The sequence below is a fragment of the Felis catus genome, chromosome F1, assembly GCF_018350175.1.
Source record: "Felis catus isolate Fca126 chromosome F1, F.catus_Fca126_mat1.0, whole genome shotgun sequence".
Classification (NCBI taxonomy): Eukaryota; Metazoa; Chordata; class Mammalia; order Carnivora; family Felidae; genus Felis; species Felis catus.
This window is the reverse complement of record NC_058384.1, coordinates 44578357-44598647: the sequence shown is the minus strand read 5'-3', so window position 1 is coordinate 44598647 and position 20291 is coordinate 44578357. Positions and strand designations below refer to the sequence as shown.

General features: G+C 36.6%; 1 protein-coding gene across 5 annotated transcripts in view; it reads left to right on the top strand.

The window, feature by feature from the left end:
• Positions 1-20291, top strand: part of LOC101089505 (complement factor H) — a 108895-nt gene that overhangs the window by 65419 nt on the left and 23185 nt on the right. For all 5 annotated transcript variants that reach the window (XM_045048528.1, XM_045048526.1, XM_045048527.1 and 2 more), the window contains 2 exons: positions 17313-17495; positions 19334-19507. In XM_045048528.1, coding sequence (XP_044904463.1) covers positions 17313-17495; positions 19334-19507 — 357 coding nt within the window. The remainder of the gene's footprint in view (positions 1-17312; positions 17496-19333; positions 19508-20291) is intronic.

Genomic DNA, 20291 nt, shown 5'->3' with positions numbered 1-20291 from the left:
GCTTGGAAAGGGAGAGGGGACAAATTTTGTGAGTTTCTGCAACCAGTGAGGCTTAAAGCCTGGGGTTTGAAAGGTCAGTGTGCCTGGGTCTGGAAGAGATCAAAGGTCATTGGGACTGCTCTTGGAGATAAGGCAAGCAAAGAGCCTGTGGACATACAGCATGGAAACAGCAATCTGATGAGCACTTGGAGCACACAGTGGGGAGGTTATTTGCTCATCCTGGAGCATGTTGCAGAAAGGGAGCATTCACAGAGACCCCTCTGGAAACAAAGGAACTGGCAGGTGCCATTTCCCTCTCCCGCCCTTCAACATTAACACAGGGTCAACTGTGGGAACCAGCACAGGGCTCACACTTGCTATCTTACTTTCTTACACCAAGCCCTATGTCCCTATGCTCTGGTGGAACCACCCTTCCCGGTCACACTTGCCTCAGTCCCAGAGCAGGCAGCCCCCAACCACAAAAGACCAGATCAAATCCCAGCCCAAACTGCATATCCCAACTTGGGAGGTTTTTTGTTTGTTTGTTTGTTTTGTTTGTTTGTTTTTGGCAGGGGGCAGGGAGGTGGGGCTGGATTCCAGCAGCAATGTTGAGAAGTCTCATTTCACAAGCAGACCAGAATACACCAAGTTAAAACTTACCACATTCAGGAAAGGAACCAAACACTGCCCACAACAGGCAAAGAGAGCCTCTGCAGATGAGTGACCGGAAAGATAAAGCAGTCAGGACACAACAGCAGTGTGCACATAGCATACATTGGAGACACTCCCTGAAGTGCCAGGCCCTGGGGAAACGGGGTCACAGCACCTCAGGGCATGACAGAACCTCTTTTTCATAAGGCCATTACCCTCAGGAACAGGAGAAGTAGCTGACTTTTTTAACATAGAAAAGTAAGCCAAGAAACTTAGACAAAATGAGAAAACAGAAGAAATTGTCCCAAATGCAAGAACAGTGCAATGCCACAGCCATGGATCTAAGTGAAACAGATATTAGTAAAATACCTAATAGAGAATTTAATGTAACAAATCTAAAGATACTGGACTTAAGAAAAAAAATCCAAGACATGGGTGAAACCCTTAATACAGAGATAAGGAATAACACAGCAGAGATAAAGGGCTCAATAAACAAAATCAGAAACACACTTGGTGGCATGAACAGCAGGCTGGAAGAAGGAGAGGAACAACATAATGGCCTAGAAGACAAAGCAACGGAAAGTTATCAAGCTGAACAAAAGAGAGAAAAGAATTATGCAAAAAGAGAATAGATTTATGGAACTCCATGACTCCATCAAACATAACAACATTCATTGTAGAGGAGTCCCAGAAGAAAAAGAAAGAAAAAAAAGGGACAGAACATTTATTTGAAGAATTAATAGCAGAAAACTTCCCTAATCTGGGGGGGAGGAAACAGATATCCATATCCAGGAGGCACAGGGAACCCCCAAGAAAATAAACAAAAGCTAACCCACAGAAACATATATATTGTAATTAGATTGGCAAAACATAGGGGTATAGAAAAAATATTTTAAAGCAGCAAGACAAAAAAAAAAAAAAAAAAAAAGTCCCATACAAGGGAAAACCCATAAGGCTCCTAGGGCATTTTTCAGCAGAAGCTGAAATAATAAAGGGGACAATCCAACAAAAAGATATAACGATTGTAAATGTTTATGCACCCAACATGTAAGCTCCCCTATACATAAAAGTTAATAACAAATAGAAAAGAACTAAACATTCATAATAAATGATAGTAGGGGATTTTCACACTTCAGTTACATAAATGGACAAGATCATTTAAACAGATAATCAACAAGGAAACAACAGCTCTGAATGACACACTGGAACAGATGGATTTAATAGATATTTTGAGAACACTGCATCCTAAAACAGCAGAATATACATGCTTTTCAAGTGTATGTGGAACATTCTCCAGAATGGGACACATATTAGGACATAAAACAAGCCCCAACAAATTCAGAAAGGTCAAAGTGATACCATGCATCTTTTCTGAACACACTACTATGTAACTAGAAGTCAACCACAAGAAAAAGTCTGAAAAGAGCATAAATATATGAAAGTGAAGTAACATGCTAGTAAACAATGAATGGGTCAACCAGAAAATAAAAGAAAATTCAAAAAACCACATGGAAACAAGTGAAAATGAAAACACCACAATTAAAAACCTTTGGGATGCAGCCAAACTGGTTCTAAGAGGGAAGTTTGTAGCAATACAGGTCTGCTTCAAGAAGCAAGAAAAGAATCAAATAAACAATTTCACTTGACACCTGAAGAAGCTAGAAAAGCAACCACAAACAAAACCTAAGGAAAAAAAAAACAGAAGGAAAGAAATAATAAGGATTAGAACAGAAATAAATGGGGGTGCCTGGGTGGCTCAGTCGGTTAAGCATCTGACTGCAAGTCAGGTCATGATCTCACGGTTTGTGAGTTCAAGCTCCATGTCAGGCTCTGTGCTGACAACTCAGAGCATGGAGCCTGCTTTGGATTCTGTGTCTCCCTCTCTCTCTGCCCCTCCCCTGCTCACACTCTGTCTCTCTCTCAAAAATGAATTAACTTTAAAAATTTTTAAATCAAAGAAAGAAATGTCATAGAAACTAGAAAAACAATAGAGCAGATCAAAGAAACCAGGAACTGGTTCTTTGAAAAAATTAATAAGTGATAAACTGCTAGCCATACTATCAAGAAGAAAAGATAAAGGACGCAAATAAGTAAATCACAAGAGAGAAGAAATTCAAACAATTATACGAGAATATCATGGAAAACTGTGTGCCACAAAGTCGGTAATCTGGAAGAAATGGATAAATTCCTATAAACATAAACCTACCAAAACTGAAACGGGAACAAATAAAAAAATGAACAGACCAATTAACAGGAAAAAAAAAAAAAAAAAAAAGGAATCAGTAATCAAACACCTCCCAACAAACAAAAGTCCAAGACCAGATGAGTTCACAAGTGAATTCTACCAAACATTTAAAGAAGAGTTAATACATATTCTTCTCAAACTATTCCACACTTGATCTTAGCCAGAAGTCTGAGAAGCGATCTTCTTAAACTATTCCAAAAAAATAGAAAAAGAAGGAAAACTCCAAATTCATTCTATGAGGCAGCACTACCCTGATACCAAAACCAGATAAAGAAACAAGAAAAGGGAACTGTAGGTAAATATTTCTGATGAATATAGATGCAAAAATCCATAACAAATACTAGCAAACCAAATCTAACAAAACATTAAAAAATTATTTACCACATCAGTCTTACGCACGGTGATTTATTCCTGGACTCCAAGGATGGTTCAATATTAACAAACCAATCAATGTGATATATCACATCAATCAAACCACATCAATAAAAAAAAAGGATAAGAACCATATGATCATTTCAACAGATGCCAAAAAAGCATTTGGCAAAATATAACATCAATTCATAATAAAAGCTGTCAACAAAGTAAATTTTGAGGGGACATACCTCAACATAAAAAAAGGCCATACATGAAAAACACACAACTAACATCATCCTTAAAGGAGAAAAACAGCTTTTCCCCTAAGGAACAAGACAAGGATGTCTACTCTACCATTTTTATTCGAGATAGTACTGGAAGTCCGAGCCACTGCAATCAGACAACAAAAAGAAATAAAAGGCATCCAAATCAGTAAGGAAGAGGTAAACCTTTTACTATTTACAGATGACATAATATTCTATATAGAAAACCCAAAAGATTCCACTGAAACCTGCTAGAACTAGAATGAATTCAGAAAAGCTGTAGGATACAAAAACAATGTATAGAAATTTGATCCCTTTCTATATATTAATAATGAAACAGCAGAAAGAGAAATTAAGAAAACAACCCATTTACTATTGCACTAAAAATAATAAAATACCTAAGAATAAACCTAATCAGAGAGGTGAAAGATCTGTAGTCTGAAACTATGAAACTCTGATGAAAAAGAAATGGAAGATGACACAAAGAAATGGAAAGACATCCCATGTTCATGGACTAGAAGAGCAAATATTGTTAAAATGTCTACACAACCCAAAGCAATCTACACACTCAATGCAATCCCCATCAAAATACCAACATTTTTTACAGACCTAGAACAAACAATCCTAAAGTTTGTATGGAACTACAAAAGAACCTGAATAGTCAAATCAGTCTTGAAAGAGAAAAGCAAAGCTGGAAGCATCACAATTCCAGACTTCAAGTTATATTACAAAGCTATAGTGATCAAGACAGTAAGGTACTGGCACAAAAATAGACACTTGGACAAATGGAACTGAATAGAAAACCCAGAAATAAACCCATAATTATATACTGAATTAATCTTCAACAAAGCAGGAACGAATATCCAGTGGGAAAAAGACAATGTGTTCAACAAATGGTACTGGGAAAACTACACAGCAACATGCACAAAATGAAACTAAACCACTTTGTTGCACCATACACAAAAATAAATTCAAAGTGGACTAAAGACCTAAATGTGAGACCTGAAACTATAAAAGTCCTGGAAGAGAGAGAGCAGAAGCAGTAACTTCTCTGAAATCAGCCACAAACTTTCTAGACAGATCCCTCCCCTGAGGCAAGGAAAATAAAAGCAAGAATAAATAAATAAAAATAAAATAAAAAATTATTAGAACTACATTAAAATAAAAAACTTCTGCACAGCAAAGGAAACAGTCAATAAAACTGAAAGGCAACCTGTGGAATGGGAGATGTTATTTACAGATGGCATGTCTGGTAAAGAGTAGTATCCAAAATACGTAAAGAACTTATAAAACTCGACACCAAAAACCAAATAATCCAACTAAAAAAATGAATGGGAGACATGAACAGACATTTCTCCAAAGAAGACATACAAAGGACAACAGGCACATGAAGAGATACTCATCATCACTTATCATCAGGGAAATGCAATCAAAACAACAATAAGATATCACCTCACCCTTGACAGAATGGCTAAAATCAACAACACAAGAAACAACAGATGTTGGTGAGGATGTGGAGCAAGGGGTACCCTCTTGCAATGTTGGGAATGCAAACTGGTGCAGCCACTCTGGAAAACAGTGTGGAAGTTCCTCAAAAAGAAAAATAGACTTGCTGTATGATCCAGCAATCATACTTCTGGGTATTTACCCAAAGAATACAAAAAAACACTAATTCAAAGGGATATATGCACACCTATGTTTATATCAGCTTTCTTTCCAATAACCAAGATATGGAAGTAGCCAAGTATCTATTGATTGATGAATGAATAAAGACGAGTGGTGTGCGTGTGTGTGTGTATACATAGAGAGAGAGACTATTATTCAGCCATGAAAAAGAATGAAATCTTGCCATTTGCAACAATATGTATGGAGCTGGACAGTTTAATGCCAAGTGAAATGAGTCAGTCAGTGAAAGACAAATACCATATGATTTCAGTCATATGTGGGATTTAAGACAAATGACAAATTGGGAAATATGTGAGAGTGAGATAAACCAAAAACAAACAAACAAACAAAAAAACCAAACCAAACAAACAAAAAGACTCAACTATAGAGAACAAAGTGATAGTTACCAGAGGGGAGAAAGGTGGCACAGGGAACAGGTGAAATAGTGATGTCACTATGAGCACTGGGTGAGGTATGGAATTGTTGAATCACTATATTATACACCTGAAAATAATATAACACTGTATGTCAACAAAAATAAAAACACAAAATACATACATACATGAAGTCAATCTAGAAAAAAATAGAGTGACACCAGCTAGATGTCAGAACACAAGTTTCAGTTCTTCCTGGCCAAGATCACAGTTTTGACAATCACCCACAGAAAGAGCATTTTTGTGGGAGTCTGGGAATCTAGCAGAAGTTTTTGCACACTTTGACAGCAAAAAGATCCAAGAGTGGGTGCACTGAAGAGGATGAATGGAATATTTTTTTTCTTATCTGAGTCACTCCTCCCTGAAAGGGGTACAGTTCAGTGCCAAGAGAGACCCATTCAGCCTGCAATTTCTCCACAGGGGGAAAGTGTGTGAGTGATCATCTGGCTTCTTCAACTGCATGGGTCACTGACCAAAAGGCCCATTTCTTTCTAACTACATCCAGAATACTGAAGTGATCTTCATGAGTGAAGGGAATGAGAAAAGTTTGGACCACAACAGTCGGGGCTCAGAATTCCTCAAGGGACAAAGACCCTACTAACCACTTTGCAGACTACAGTCAGTAGCCTACCCACTAGCCACTGGGATGACTTGGGTTCAGATCTTGCTCACCTGGTGGCATCCCCCAACATTCTGCAGACCTGCTATCCACTGGCCAGCTCCTTTTGTATATTCCCCAAAGGTAGTGAGTGCAGGAGTTTTCAAATGGCTAGTGAACATACTTAGAAATTCAAACTGACTCCACAGATAGAGTAAAAAGAATGTACTTGACCATTCAGCATTACCTCCAGGAAATCAAACAGAAAGCAGTCAGGACCCTGACTAACTCTGCAGGATTGAAAAAAGGCGTACCATCAAAAATTCCCTCTTAAATCGTAGTAAGACATACTGGAAAAATGTATCCATTAAAAACATCTTCAAAAAGCCTCAGAATCCCTAACAAGTATGACAGAAAGTATTTCTCTGCCAACGTCAGGAAAGACCAGAGGAAGTGAGACCTTCTTCAAAGGCAAAGGCAACAATGCAAGACTTTAAGAAACATGAAAAATCAAGGAAATATGACATCACCAAAGAAACACAACACTTTTCCAGTAACTTACCCTAAATAATGAAGATTTATGATTTTCCTGATAAAGAATTGAAAACGGTAGCTTTAAGGAAGCTCAGTGAGCTATAAGAAGACACAGAAAGAAAATCCAAAGAAATCAGGAAAATGAGGTAGAAATTATAAAAAGAACCACACAGAAATTCTATAACTGAAGAATATAATGAATGAAAGGAAAAATACAACAAAGAGTATCAACAGCAGATCTTATCAATCAGAAGAAAGAATCTATGAAGTAGAAGAGAGGTCATTTGAAGTCTTGTAGTCAGAGGAGAAAAAAGGAGAAGGAATTCCAGAGAAAGCCTATGTGAATTATGGGAGACTATCAGAGGAGACATTGTAGGCATTATGTGAGTCCCAAAAGGAGAAGAGAGAGAAAGGGACAGGAAGTTTACTTAAGGAAATAATGGCTGTGAATTTATCAATCTGGGAAGAGATACGGACTATCAAAATCAAGAAGCTCATTAATTCCCCCAAACAGATTCAACCCAAGGAAATCATCTCTAAGACACATTACAATAAAACTGGCTAAAACCAAAGAAAAATAATTTTGAAAGCAGCAAGAGAGAAATAAATACCTCACATACAAAGGCAGTTCTATGAGAGGCCTTTATAGTGATAAATGCCTACAGTAAGAAAAAGAAATGATCTCAAATATACAACCTAACTTTATACATCCAAAAACTAAAAAGAAGAGGTCACTTGGGTGGCTCAGTTGGGTGAGCATCCAACTCCTGATTTGGGGTCAGATCATAATCCCAGGGTCACGGGCTTGAGCTCTATATTGGGCTCTGCACTTGAGTGTGGAGCCTGCTTAAGATTCTCTCTCTCCTTCTGCCCCTCCCTGACTCATGCTCTATCTCTCTCTCTGTCTCTCTCTGTCTCTCTCTCTCTCTCTCTCAAAATGAAAAAAAAAATGTATTAAAAAACAGAACAACCAAGCCTATAATTAACAAGCTGGGAAATAACAGAAATCAGAGCAAAAATATATGAAATAAAGACCAAAAAAATCAACATTAATACCTATTTTTTTTCAAAACAGAAACAAACTTGATAAGCCTAAATTGATTAAGAAAAAAGAGAGATCAAATAAATAACATGAGAAATGAAATTGGAGACATTCAACTGATGCCACAGAAATGCAGATGTTCATAAGAGACAACCATAAACATTTACACACCAACAAATTGGATAACCTAAATAAATTGATAAATCCCTGGAAATAGAAAACTTACAAGACAAAATCATCAAGAATAGAAAATCTGAACAAACCAAACCAGTAACAAGGAACAAGAGTGAATCATTAATTTAAAATATCTCTGCAGGGGCGCCTGGGTGGCTCAGTCGGTTGAGCGTCCGACATCAGCTCAGGTCACGATCTCGCGGTCCGTGAGTTCGAGCCCCGCGTCGGGCTCTGTGCTGATGGCCCGGAGCCTGGAGCTGCTTCCAATTCTGTGTCTCCCTCTCTCTCTGCCCCTCCCCCATTCATGCTCTGTCTCTCTCTGTCTCAAAAATAAATAAACATTAAAAAAAAAAACCCTGATATTAAAATAAATAAATAAATAAATAAATAAATAAATAAATAAATAAATAAGAATAAAATATCTCTGCAAAGAGAAGTCTGGGAACAGAAGTTTTCATTGGTAATTTAAAGAAGAATTAATACCAGTTCTTCTCAAACCATTCCAAAAACTTGAAAGGAGGGAGGAGGCACTTCCAAAACTACTTTACAAGGTCAGCATTACTTTAATACCAAAGAACACTACAAAAAAAATTATAGGCCAGCATCACTGATAATCATAAATATTGAAATACTCAACAAAATGTTAGCAAAGTGAATTCAACAACACATTAAAAGATTCATACACCATGATGAAGTCGGGTATATCTATGGGACTTAAGGATGGTTCATCAGACACAAATCAGTAATGTGATATAGCTCATTAACAATAAGAAGGATAAAAATCATATAATCAGATAGACACCAACAAAAAAAGCATTTGACACAATTCAACATCCATTTATGATGAAAACTCTCAACAATTAGGTATTGAAGAAATGTACATCAAACATAATAAAGACTATAAATAAGGAGCCCATAACTAACGTCATATTTGATAATGAAAAGCTGAAAGCTTTTCCTGAAGGATCAGGAAAAAGACAAAGATACACACTTTCACCACCTCAGTGAAATAAAAAATAAAGAAGTAAAATATCTGTTTGTAGATGACATATTATAGAGAGAAAACCCTAAAGACCACCAAAAAAAAAAATGTAGAATTAATAAATGAATTCAGTAAAGTTGCAGGATACATAGTCAGTATACAAAAACCTGTTGTATTTTTGTACACTAATAATGAATTATCACAAAGAGAAATTTTAAAAATAATCCCATCTACAATAGCATGAAAAACAATAAAATACCTAGGAATAAATCCATCCAAGGAAGTAAAATATTTGTATGGTGAAAACTGTAAGACAATTGTGAAATAAACTGAAGAAGACATAAATAAATCACACGATAGTCTGTGTTCATGGATTAGAAGAATTAATGTTGTTAAAATGTGCATACTACCCAAAGCAATCCATTGATACAATTCCTATCAAGATCCCACTGACATTTCCCATTGAAATAATATAAACAATCCTAAAATTTATGTGGAACCAAAAAGACTCCCAAATAACCAAAGCAATCTTGAGAAAGAAGAACAAAGCTGAAGGCATCATGCTCTGTGATTTCAAACTATATTATAAAGTGATAAAAATGAAAACAGTATCCTATTGGCAGATCAATGGAACAGAGTCAGGAGCCAGAAATAAACTCATACATACATAGTTAATTAAAATTTGACAAGGGAGCCAAGAAAACACAATGAGGAAAGTAATGTCTTCAGTAAATGGTATTGGAAAAGATGGATATCCATAAGCCAAAAAATGAAACCACTATGTTAAACCACTGATGAAAATTAACTCTTAGACAAATTAAAGACTTAAATAAATTATATCAAATTCATGCAAAACCTTCTATTCAGCAAATCAACAAAATGAAAAGGCAACATACAGAATGAGAGATAATATTTGCAAGCCATAGATCTGATAAGGGAGATATATATAGATACACACACACACACACACTTTGTATGTATTTTACATAGATTATACATATATATTCTACAACTTATACAACTTAATAGCAAAATATCCGATCCAATTAAAAATGGACAAAGATCTCAGTAGACATTATTCTGAAGAATACATACAATTGGCCAATTGGTACTCAAAATCACTAATCATCAGGCATATGAAAATGAAAACCACAATGAAATATTACCTTATACCTGGTAAAATGTCTTTTATCAAAAAGACAAGACATAACAAGTGTTGGTGAGAATGTGGAGTAAAGGGAACACTTGTATACTTTGGGTGATAATGTAATTTGTTATAGGCATGTGGAAAACAGTACATGAAAAAAGTTAAAAGAACTACCATATGATGCAGCCATTCAATTTCTGGGTATTTATCTGAAAGAAATGAAATCAGCATCTTGAAGAAATATCTGCATCCTCAATTTCATTATAGCTTTATCATAATAGCCAACATACAGAACAACCTAAGTGTCCACTGATGGATGAATGACATGATATGTACAATGGAGTATTATTCAACCATGAGAAAAAAGAAAGTCTTGCTATTCACAACAATATAGTTGGCCCTAGAGAACAATATATTAAGTATAATAAGCCTTGATAAATACTTCTTGATAAAACTACTTGAAAATACCTCTTGATAAAACTAATGTATGAAATCAAAAAAGAAAACATCAGATTCATAGAGGCAGAGAGTAGAATGGTAGTTACCAGTGGTGGGTGCAGATGGGGGAAATGAGGAGATGCTGTTCCAAGGGTGTAAGCCTTCATAAGATAAAAAAAATTCTTGGGGCGCCTGGGTGGCACAGTCGGTTAAGCGTCCGACTTCAGCCAGGTCACGATCTCGTGGTCCGTGAGTTCGAGCCCCGCGTCAGGCTCTGGGCTGATGGCTCGGAGCCTGGAGCCTGTTTCAGATTCTGTGTCTCCCTCTCTCTCTGCCCCTCCCCCGTTCATGCTCTGTCTCTCTCTTTCCCTCCCACCCAAAAAAAAAAAAAAAGTTGAAAGAAAAAAAAATCCTGGAGATTTAGTGTACAGCATGGTGACTACAGTTAGTAATAATGTATTGTGTAGTTGAAATTTGCTGAGAATAGATCTTAAGCATTCCAGCTTAATAAAAAAAAATAATTATGTGAGGTGATTAATGTGTTAATTAACCTGATTTTGACAATTATTTCCAAATGTATCTGTGGACCAAGTCATCTCACTTTATACTTTATATATATACAATTTTGTCAACTATACTCCCAATAAAGTAAGGAGGGAAACATATAATAGACAAACAAAAGATAAGGAGATAAGGATCAAACTAAACAACTATAAACCTTAATCAAATAACAAAGGAAGTCATTAAAAGAGAAAGATATTCGTCAGGCTCTGGGCTGATGGCTCAGAGCCTGGAGCCTGTTTCCGATTCTGTGTCTCCCTCTCTCTCTGCCCCTCCCCCGTTCATGCTCTGTCTCTCTCTGTCCCAAAAATAAATAAACGTTGAAAAAAAAATTTATAAAAAAAAAGAAAGATATTAAAAAAACAACTACAAAATAGAAGACAGCCACATGTCAATAGTAAGTGTTCACCTATCAATAATTTCTTTAAATATAAATTGTTTAAATTTACCTATTAAAAGAAATAAAATACCTGAATGACTTAAAATAATGAAGAACTCGCTTTCAATTTAAAGACACAATAGGCTTTATTTTTGTGTATGTTGTAAGAAAGTGGTCCAGTTTCATTCTTCTTCATGTCGCTGTCCAGTTCTCCCAGCACCATTTGCTAAAGAGACTGTCTTCTTTCTATCGGATACTCTTTCCTGCTCTGTCAAAGGTTAGTTGGCCATACATTTGTGGGTCCATTGCTGGGTTCTGTATTCTATTCCATTGACCTAAATGTCTCTTTTTGTGCCAATACCATACAGTCTTGATGATTACGACTTTGTAGTAGTTGCTACAGTCCAGGATTTTGATGCCTCCTGCTTTGTTTTCTTTTTCAACATTACTTTGGCTAATCGGAGTCTTTTGTGGATCCATACAAATTTTAAGATTGTTTGTTCTTGCTCTGAGAAGAATGCTGGTGCAATTTTGATTATAATTGCACTGAATGTGCAGATTGCTTTGGGTAGTATTCATGTTTTAACAATATTTGTTCTTCCAGTCCATGAGCATGGAATATTTTTCCATTTCTTTGTGTCTTCTCCACATTTCTTTCTTTCATGAGTTTTCTACAGTTTTCTTTCATGAGTTTTCTATAGTTTTCAGCATACAGATCTTTTACATCTTTGGTTAGGTTTTTTCCTAGGTTATTTTATAGTTCTCGGTACAGTTGTAAATGGGATTGATTTCTTGATTTCTCTTTCTGTTGCTTCATTATTGGTATATAGAAATGCAACTGATTTCTGTACATTGATATGTATCCTGTGAGTTTGCTGAATTCATGTGTCAGTTATAGCAGCTTTTTGGTGGAGTCTTTCAGGTTTTCCATGTAGAGTATCATGTCATCTGCAAAAAGTGAAAGTTTGACTTCTTCTTTGTCAATTTGAATGCCTTTTATTTCATTTTGTTGTCTGATTGCTAAGACTAGGACTTCCAACACTATGTTAAACAATAGCGGTGAGAGTGGACAACCCTGATGTGTTCCTGATTACACAAAAATAAACTCAAATGGATGAAAGGCCTAAATGTGAGACAGGAGACCATCAAAACGCTAGAGGAGAAAAAGGCAACAACCTCTTTGACCCCAGCCACAGCAACTTCTTACTTGACACGTCTCCGAAGGCGAGGTAAATAAAAGCAAAAATGAACTAGTAGGACTTCATCAAGATAAAAAGCTTCTGCATTGCAAAGGAAATAATCAACAAAACTAAAAGGCACCTGACAGAATGGGAGAAGATATTTGCAAATGACATATTGGATAAAGGGTTAGTATCTAATATCTATAAAGAACTTATAAACTCAACACCTGAAAAACAAATAATCCAGTGGAGAAATGGGCAGAAGACATGAATAGACACTTTTCCAAAGGAGACATCCAGATGGCCAACAGACACATGAAAAGATGTTCAACATCACTCATCATCAGGGAAATACAAATCAAAACCACATGGGGTTACCACCTCACACAGGTCAGAGTGGCTAAAATTAACAACTCAAGAAACAACAGATGTTGGCAAGGATGTGGAAAAAACGGAAACCCTCTTGCACTGTTAGTGGGAATGCAAGCTGGTACAGCCACTCTGCAAAACAGTGTGGAGGTTCCTCAAAAAATTAGTAATAGAACTTCCCTATAACCCAATGATAGCACTACTAGGAATTTATCCAAAGGATACAGGAGTGCTGCAAAAGGGCACGTATACCCTAATGTTTATAGCAGCGCTTTCAACGATAGCCAAATCATGGAAAGAGCCTAAATGTCCATCAGCTGGTCATTTAGATAATGATGAATAGGTAAGAATAGTGGTTTATACATACAATGAAATACTACTTAGCAATGAGAGAAAATAAAATCATGCCATTTGCAACAATGTGGATAGAACTGGAGGGTATTATGCTAAGTGAAATAATTCGGTCAGAGGAAGATAGATACCATATGTTTTCACTCATATATGGAACTTGAGAAACTTAACAGAAGACCATGGGGGAAGGGAAGGAGAAAAAGTAGTTTTGAACAGAGAGGGAGGCAAACCCATAAGAGACTCTTAAATACGGAGAACAAACTGAGAGTTGATGGTGGGGAGGTGGCAAGGGAGGGAGAAAAATGGGTGATGGGCATTGAGGAGAGCACTTGTTGGGTGGAGCCCTGGGTGTTGTATGTAAGCAATGAATCACGGGAATCTACCCCCTAAACCAAGAGAACACTGTATACACTATGTTAGCTAACTTGACAATAAATTATATTTAATAAATAGATAGATAAAGACACAGTAAGCTAAAGTGAAGGAATGGAAAAAGATTTTCATACAAATGGCAACCAAAGAATAATAGAGTGGCTATATTTCTATCAGAAAAAAAAAATTGACTTTCTGTCAAAACTGTCTCTAGCGGCAAAGAAGATCATTATATAATAATAAAGAATCCATTCAGCAGAAAGATGGTAACGATTTTCAACATATGTGGAACCAACATTGGAATTCCTAAATATATAAAGCAAATATTGACAGATCTGAAGAGGAGAAATTAACATCAATACAATAATCTTAGGAGACTTCAGCACCTCACTTTGAATAATAAATAGAATACACAGAAATTCAAGAAAGAATCTATAGATTTGAACAACAATATAAACATTTTATGGACCTAATAGATATACATGGAATTTTACACCTAACAGTGGAAGAGTACATTCTACTGCACATGAAAGGTTCTATGCAGTATCATTTTCAGTCACAATGGGGTAAGTTTAGAAAACAGTAACTGGGGAAAGAATGGGAAAGTTCACAAATACGTACAAAGAAAACGCACACTCAAGTAACAATCGGGTCAAAGAGGAAAGTGCGAGAGAATTTTTAAAAATATCTTGAGACAAATGAAAACAGAAACAATGTAACAAAATTCAGAGATGCTCCAAAAGCAATGCAAAGAGGGAAGTTTTTAGTGATAAATGCTTACATTAAAATAGAAGATTAAGGTGCCGGGTGGCTCAGTCAAGTTAAGTATCCACCTCTTGATTTCAGCTCAAGTGATGATCTCACGGTTCAGTTCATGAGATTGGACCTCACAGTAGGGCTCCGTGCTGCCAGTACAGAGTCTGCTTGGGATTCTCTCACCCTCTCTGGCTACCCCTCCCCCACTTGCGTGTGTGTGTGTGTGTGTGTGTGTGTGTGTGTGTGTGTCTGTGTGTGTGTCTGTGTGTGTGTGCGCGCGCACACCTGTGCATACACGCGGGCAAGCTCTCTCTCAAAATAAATAAACATAAAAAAATTTAGCTTAAAGTAGCAGATTGTATATTGACAACCTAACTTTATACTTCAAGGAACTAGCAAAAGAACAAACTAAGCCCAAATTTAGAAGGGAGGAAATAATAAAGATTAGAGCGGAAATAGAGAATAAGAAAACACCCTATTCCACGATCTTACTAACACTATTCTGTTTTTTCAAATTCTGTGTATGTTGGGTTTTGTTTCCTTTCATTTTGTGATCGTCAATATTCATTCTTTATTCTTTTCTATTTAATAATAGTAATCTTCCCTCTCAGACTACTTTAGTATCATCTCACAAAATTTTATTTAAAATGTTTTTCTTATTCCATTTAAAAGATGTAATGTCTTTTTTTAAAAAAAAGATTATAGGCAAACACCCAACGCTGTGCTTCTGTGGATCCATCCCTCCAGCGGCGGGTCTGACTCCCTCCAGGTGCCGCAGGGCCCCTCCCGAAGCAGATCGCCAAAGGATAAGCGAACTGAGCCTGCCCCTCCTGCCCCTGTACACCTTGCTGATCCACCCCAGCTAATATGCCAGATCCCCAGCACCACAAGCCTGGCAGTGTGCAAGTAGCCCAGACGGGCCACGCCACCCCACAGTGAATCCCGCCCCTAGGAGACCGGAAGAGAAGGTACACACCAGTCTGACTGTGGCCCCAGTGAAGGAAACAACCAACAAAACTAAAAGGCAACCGACGGAATGGGAAAAGATATTTGCAAATGACATATCAGACAAAGGGCTAGTATCCAAAATCTATAAAGAGCTCACCAAACTCCACACCCGAAAAACAAATAACCCAGTGAAGAAATGGGCAGAAAACATGAATAGACACTTCTCTCAAGAAGACATCCGGATGGCCAACAGGCACATGAAAAGATGCCCAACGTCGCTCCTCATCAGGGAAATACAAGTCAAAACCACACTCTGATATCACCTCATGCCAGTCAGAGTGGCCAAAATGAACAAACCAGGAGACTATAGATGCTGGAGAGGATGTGGAGAAACAGGAACCCTATTGCACTCTTGGCGGGAATGCAAACTGGTGCAGCCACTCTGGAAAACAGTGTGGAGGTTCCTCAAAAAATTAAAAATAGACCTACCCTATGACCCAGCAGTAGCACTGCTAGGAATTTACCCAAGGGATACAGGAGTGCTGAATCATAGGGGCACTTGTACCCCAATGTTTATAGCAGCACTCTCAACAATAGCCAAATTATGGAAAGAGCCTAAATGTCCGTCAACTGATGAATGGATAAAGAAATTGTGGTTTATATACACAATGGAGTACTACGTGGCAATGAGAAAGAATGAAATATGGCCCTTTGTAGCAATGTGGATGGAACTGGAGAGTGTGATGCTAAGTGAAATAAGCCATACAGAGAAAGACAGATACCATATGTTTTCACTCTTATGTGGATCCTGAGGAACTTAACAGAAACCCATGGGGGAGGGGAAGGAAAAACAAAAAAAAAGAGGTTAGAGTGGGAGAGAGCCAAAGCATATGAGACTCTTAAAAACTGAGAACAAACAGGGTTGATGGGGGGTGAGAGGGAGGGGAGGGTGGGTGATGGGTATTGAAGAGGGCACCTTTTGGGATGAGCACTGGGTGTTGTATGGAAACCAATTTGACAATAAATTTCATATATTGAAAATAAATAATAAATAAATAAATGTAAAAAAAACAGTAAAAAAAGTAAAAAAAATAAAAAAATATAAGAAGATTATATACATTAGTCCTTATCTTGAGTATTTAATATTCCAAGTGTCCCATTTCCAGTGTACTACGCACCCCAAGTGAAGGAAAAAAATTACTAATGATGAAAAAATATGTAGCTCATATTTTCTCTTTTGATTTCTTCTTTATCCATGGGTTATTTAATAAATAATGCTGAACTTTGTGAAACCCTGTATATGACAGAAGTCTTGTTTTATTGTTTCAAGCCAAGTTACACATAATTTGAGGAATCATCATATTGGTCTTAGAACATGAATGAATGTGTTGATCTCTGTCATACTTACTGAACTCCATGTATCCATGTGGTTTTAAGCACCCAAATATGGTGACAAACATTTCAAATTCTCAGAATTGAGGTAGCTATGGCGGCAGATTCTCTGAGATCGTCTCCTGATCTCAGATACCCCAATTAATTAACCAAGTGCTGGGGTTGCTTAAGAGATCCTGCTTAAGTGCCTGGAAAGGACCCATTGCCGGTACACCTCTGACACACTGTAGGATTCCAGATCCATTAGACAAACAGATTCATCATAATTTCCTAGAAGGGATTCTGGGTATTTTAAATCTTGCTTCATTCCAAGCAAAATTTAATGAATTATTTTGATTTAGTATCTTTGTAGCTAATTTTTGCATTCCAGGAATTTGGATGATTCGGATTTTTCTAGGTTTTCATTTATTTATAAATGACTCATTTTTATAGTGTTAAGTCTTTATAAAAATGTTTATTTATATGATTATCTTTTCCTTATACTTTCTGCCTTTCAGAAACATGTTCAAAATCAGAGATAACAATTGAAAATGGATTTTTTTCTCAATATGAACTTACATATTACTTAAATAAAGAAACACAGTATCAATGTAAGCCAGGATATGTAACACCAGATGGTAAAACTTCAGGATCGGTTAGATGTCTGAAAAGTGGATGGTCACCTCAACCCACATGTATTAGTGAGTAATTTATAATGTTCATATTTATTATCCTGATGACCATTGAACAAAAGTTTAAGTTAATTCTTTTTTAGGGGGAGGGGCTGACATGATTCCCATTTGAAAAGATAAATGAAAAAGGCTTAATTTTTTGCCGGTTAAGACTAATCACTTATAGAGTGTAATAGCAGGACATCTTTCAGTTTACATTTTTTTCCACTTTAAAACATCCTGTGGGGGCACCTGGGTGGCTCAGTCAGTTGGGCGTCCGACTTTGGCTCAGGTCATGATCTCACAGCTTGTGAGTTCGAGCCCTGCATCGGGCTGTGTGCTGACAGCCCAGAGCCTGGAGCCTGCTTCAGATTCTGTGTCTCCCCCTCTCTCTGCCCCTCCCCTGCTCATGCTCTGTCTCTCTCTCCTTTGAAAATAAATACAATTTAAAATTTTTTTTCTTTTAAATCCTGTGATTTGGAAACTGGTTAGGGAGGCTTATGTGTATTCTGGAAACTCATTTATTTCTTCTGGCTGACACCAACCTTTGTGCCTATTTTTCCTGTTTTTAGGTGATAAGGTTTTGATGTCAGAATCTTTGTTGCTAGACATAATATTATGTTTGTAAGTGAAGATCTGGGTCCATAGTGTAGAATTTTAATTGAACCTGTAGAATTTATGTTCGACAATCCAGGGTAAGTCCACTTCTAAAACAGCTCCCTTAGAAAATCATAAACATCTAATTAGTAGAGACAGAAATGCTTCTAGATAGCACCAAATTCAGCTGTGTTGAAAGATTTCACTGTCCCTAGATGTTTATGAAGATTTTTCTATGAACAGTTTCCTCAGTTTATCTTATACTCCAAAGCTACGCAGTGATATTTTTGAACTGATATTTAGCATATTCACTTTAAGTGAAGTGGATATTTGAATATCCATTTCTACTGTTTCCATTTCCTTATTTTTTTTCCAATTTCCTTGGTTACTATGAGCACTAGCTACAGAAAAAAATGATAAAAGTGGCTTCCATATCAAACTCATTTTACACTAAATTGTAATTAGCTATCCATTATAACACTTATTATGGAAGAGAATCTCTCTCTCTCTCTCTCTCTCTCTCTCTCTCTCTCTCTGTCTCTTTTCACTGGTACAGTTTGGCTTTGTTTTTTAAAGCTTTAAGGTAGCTGGTTACATAACACAGTATAAAATTATTTAAATATCACCATCCTATTAGCAATAATTGAAACTTTTAACATTTTACTTTCTTATAACTAATTATAAAAATTAGAGTCATTTCTCCATTAAATCTTGGTAAGTTTAAAAGAATATACAGCCTTTAGGAAAATATTTGGGAAAGAAAATGAGCATGTGAGTTTTAGAAACTATTATGTTTTAAAGTAGAGTTTTATAGAATGTTTATATATTAACTTGCATTTTTGAAAACCAATCCTATTCAACTAATCCATTTTTCTCTGGCATACTTGCCACACTGCTAATGAGTTTGGCGTTTTAAGTCACAAAAACATATTCTGTTTTGCTAGAAAAAGTATGATGCATCTGTAGTACCCTATTTTATTGTAGCATGGCATAAACACAAAATTATAATTGACAGAGGAAAGTGTTCTTTGACAAACTTCCTGAATATTTAAGCAATAAGGAAACTGCTATGTAGAAACATGGTTTTTCATTTTGAGTAACTTTCAGGGCAATGATTTATCACTTGTATTCTTAGATTATTTTAATATAATACTGAATTTACTAGCACATACTAATTGATAAAGCTTTTTTTACTTCCTTGGGATGAGACTTAATTACATCGTCCATTAAATAATATTAGAATTGAAATCTTCAATTCTGTTATGCATTAGAATCTTGTGACATGCCAGCATTTGAGAATGCCAAAGCCAAAAGCAGTGGCACATGGTTTAAACTCAATGACAAGTTGGACTACGAATGCCACGATGGATACGAAAGCCAAGATGGGCGTGCAGGTTCAATAGTGTGTGGGAACGATGGTTGGTCTCATAAACCAATATGTTATGGTAAGTACCATTTTTCCAGGTATTTTTTTTTCAGGATTAACAAAATTAACAAAACGTGTTTAAGATATCCCAATTTGAACAAATTTGCATTATTTAAAGTCATTTTGGGGGCATCTGGGTGGCTCAGTGGGTTGAACCTCAGATTTTGGCTCAGGTCATGATCTCACAGTTCTCGGGTTCAAGCCCCATGTGGGGCTCTATGCTGACAGTTCAGAGCCTGAAGCCTGCTTCAGATTCTGTGTCTCACTCTCTCTCTCCACCCCTCCCACTCACACTCTGTCTCTCTCTCTCTCAAAAACAAATAAAACTGTTAAAAAAAAATAGATTTCCATTTTGAACAAACTTGCATTATTTGAAGTCATTTTTAAGGAGTATGATTAAAATCAAGGTGTCTTCTTCTGATTTAATGTAAACTGGGAGAAGAGGGTGTTTGAAAGCCCAAAGACAATAACACAGTGTTTCCTATGGCCCATATACATGGTATGTTTGTGAACAAAGAATAATTGTGTTGTTATTCTAAATGCAAGTTTTCATATTATTTAAAACTGGGTTCTTTTAGTGTGTGATACAAGAAAACCAAATTATAGTTTCTGACAATTTCCTCAGCTATTTTGCTCCTGAGTTTCTGCTTTCACACCTTCTGCCTTGAGTGTTAACTTCTGCAGGCCCTGAGAGGAGCTCTTTATTTTCTGACTTGGACAAGTTCTGTGGACTATTCTATGAATCTCTTTCATGTTTGCTAATCCACTATGTTCCAGGATTAAGAGTAGGACTTGAATCTGTG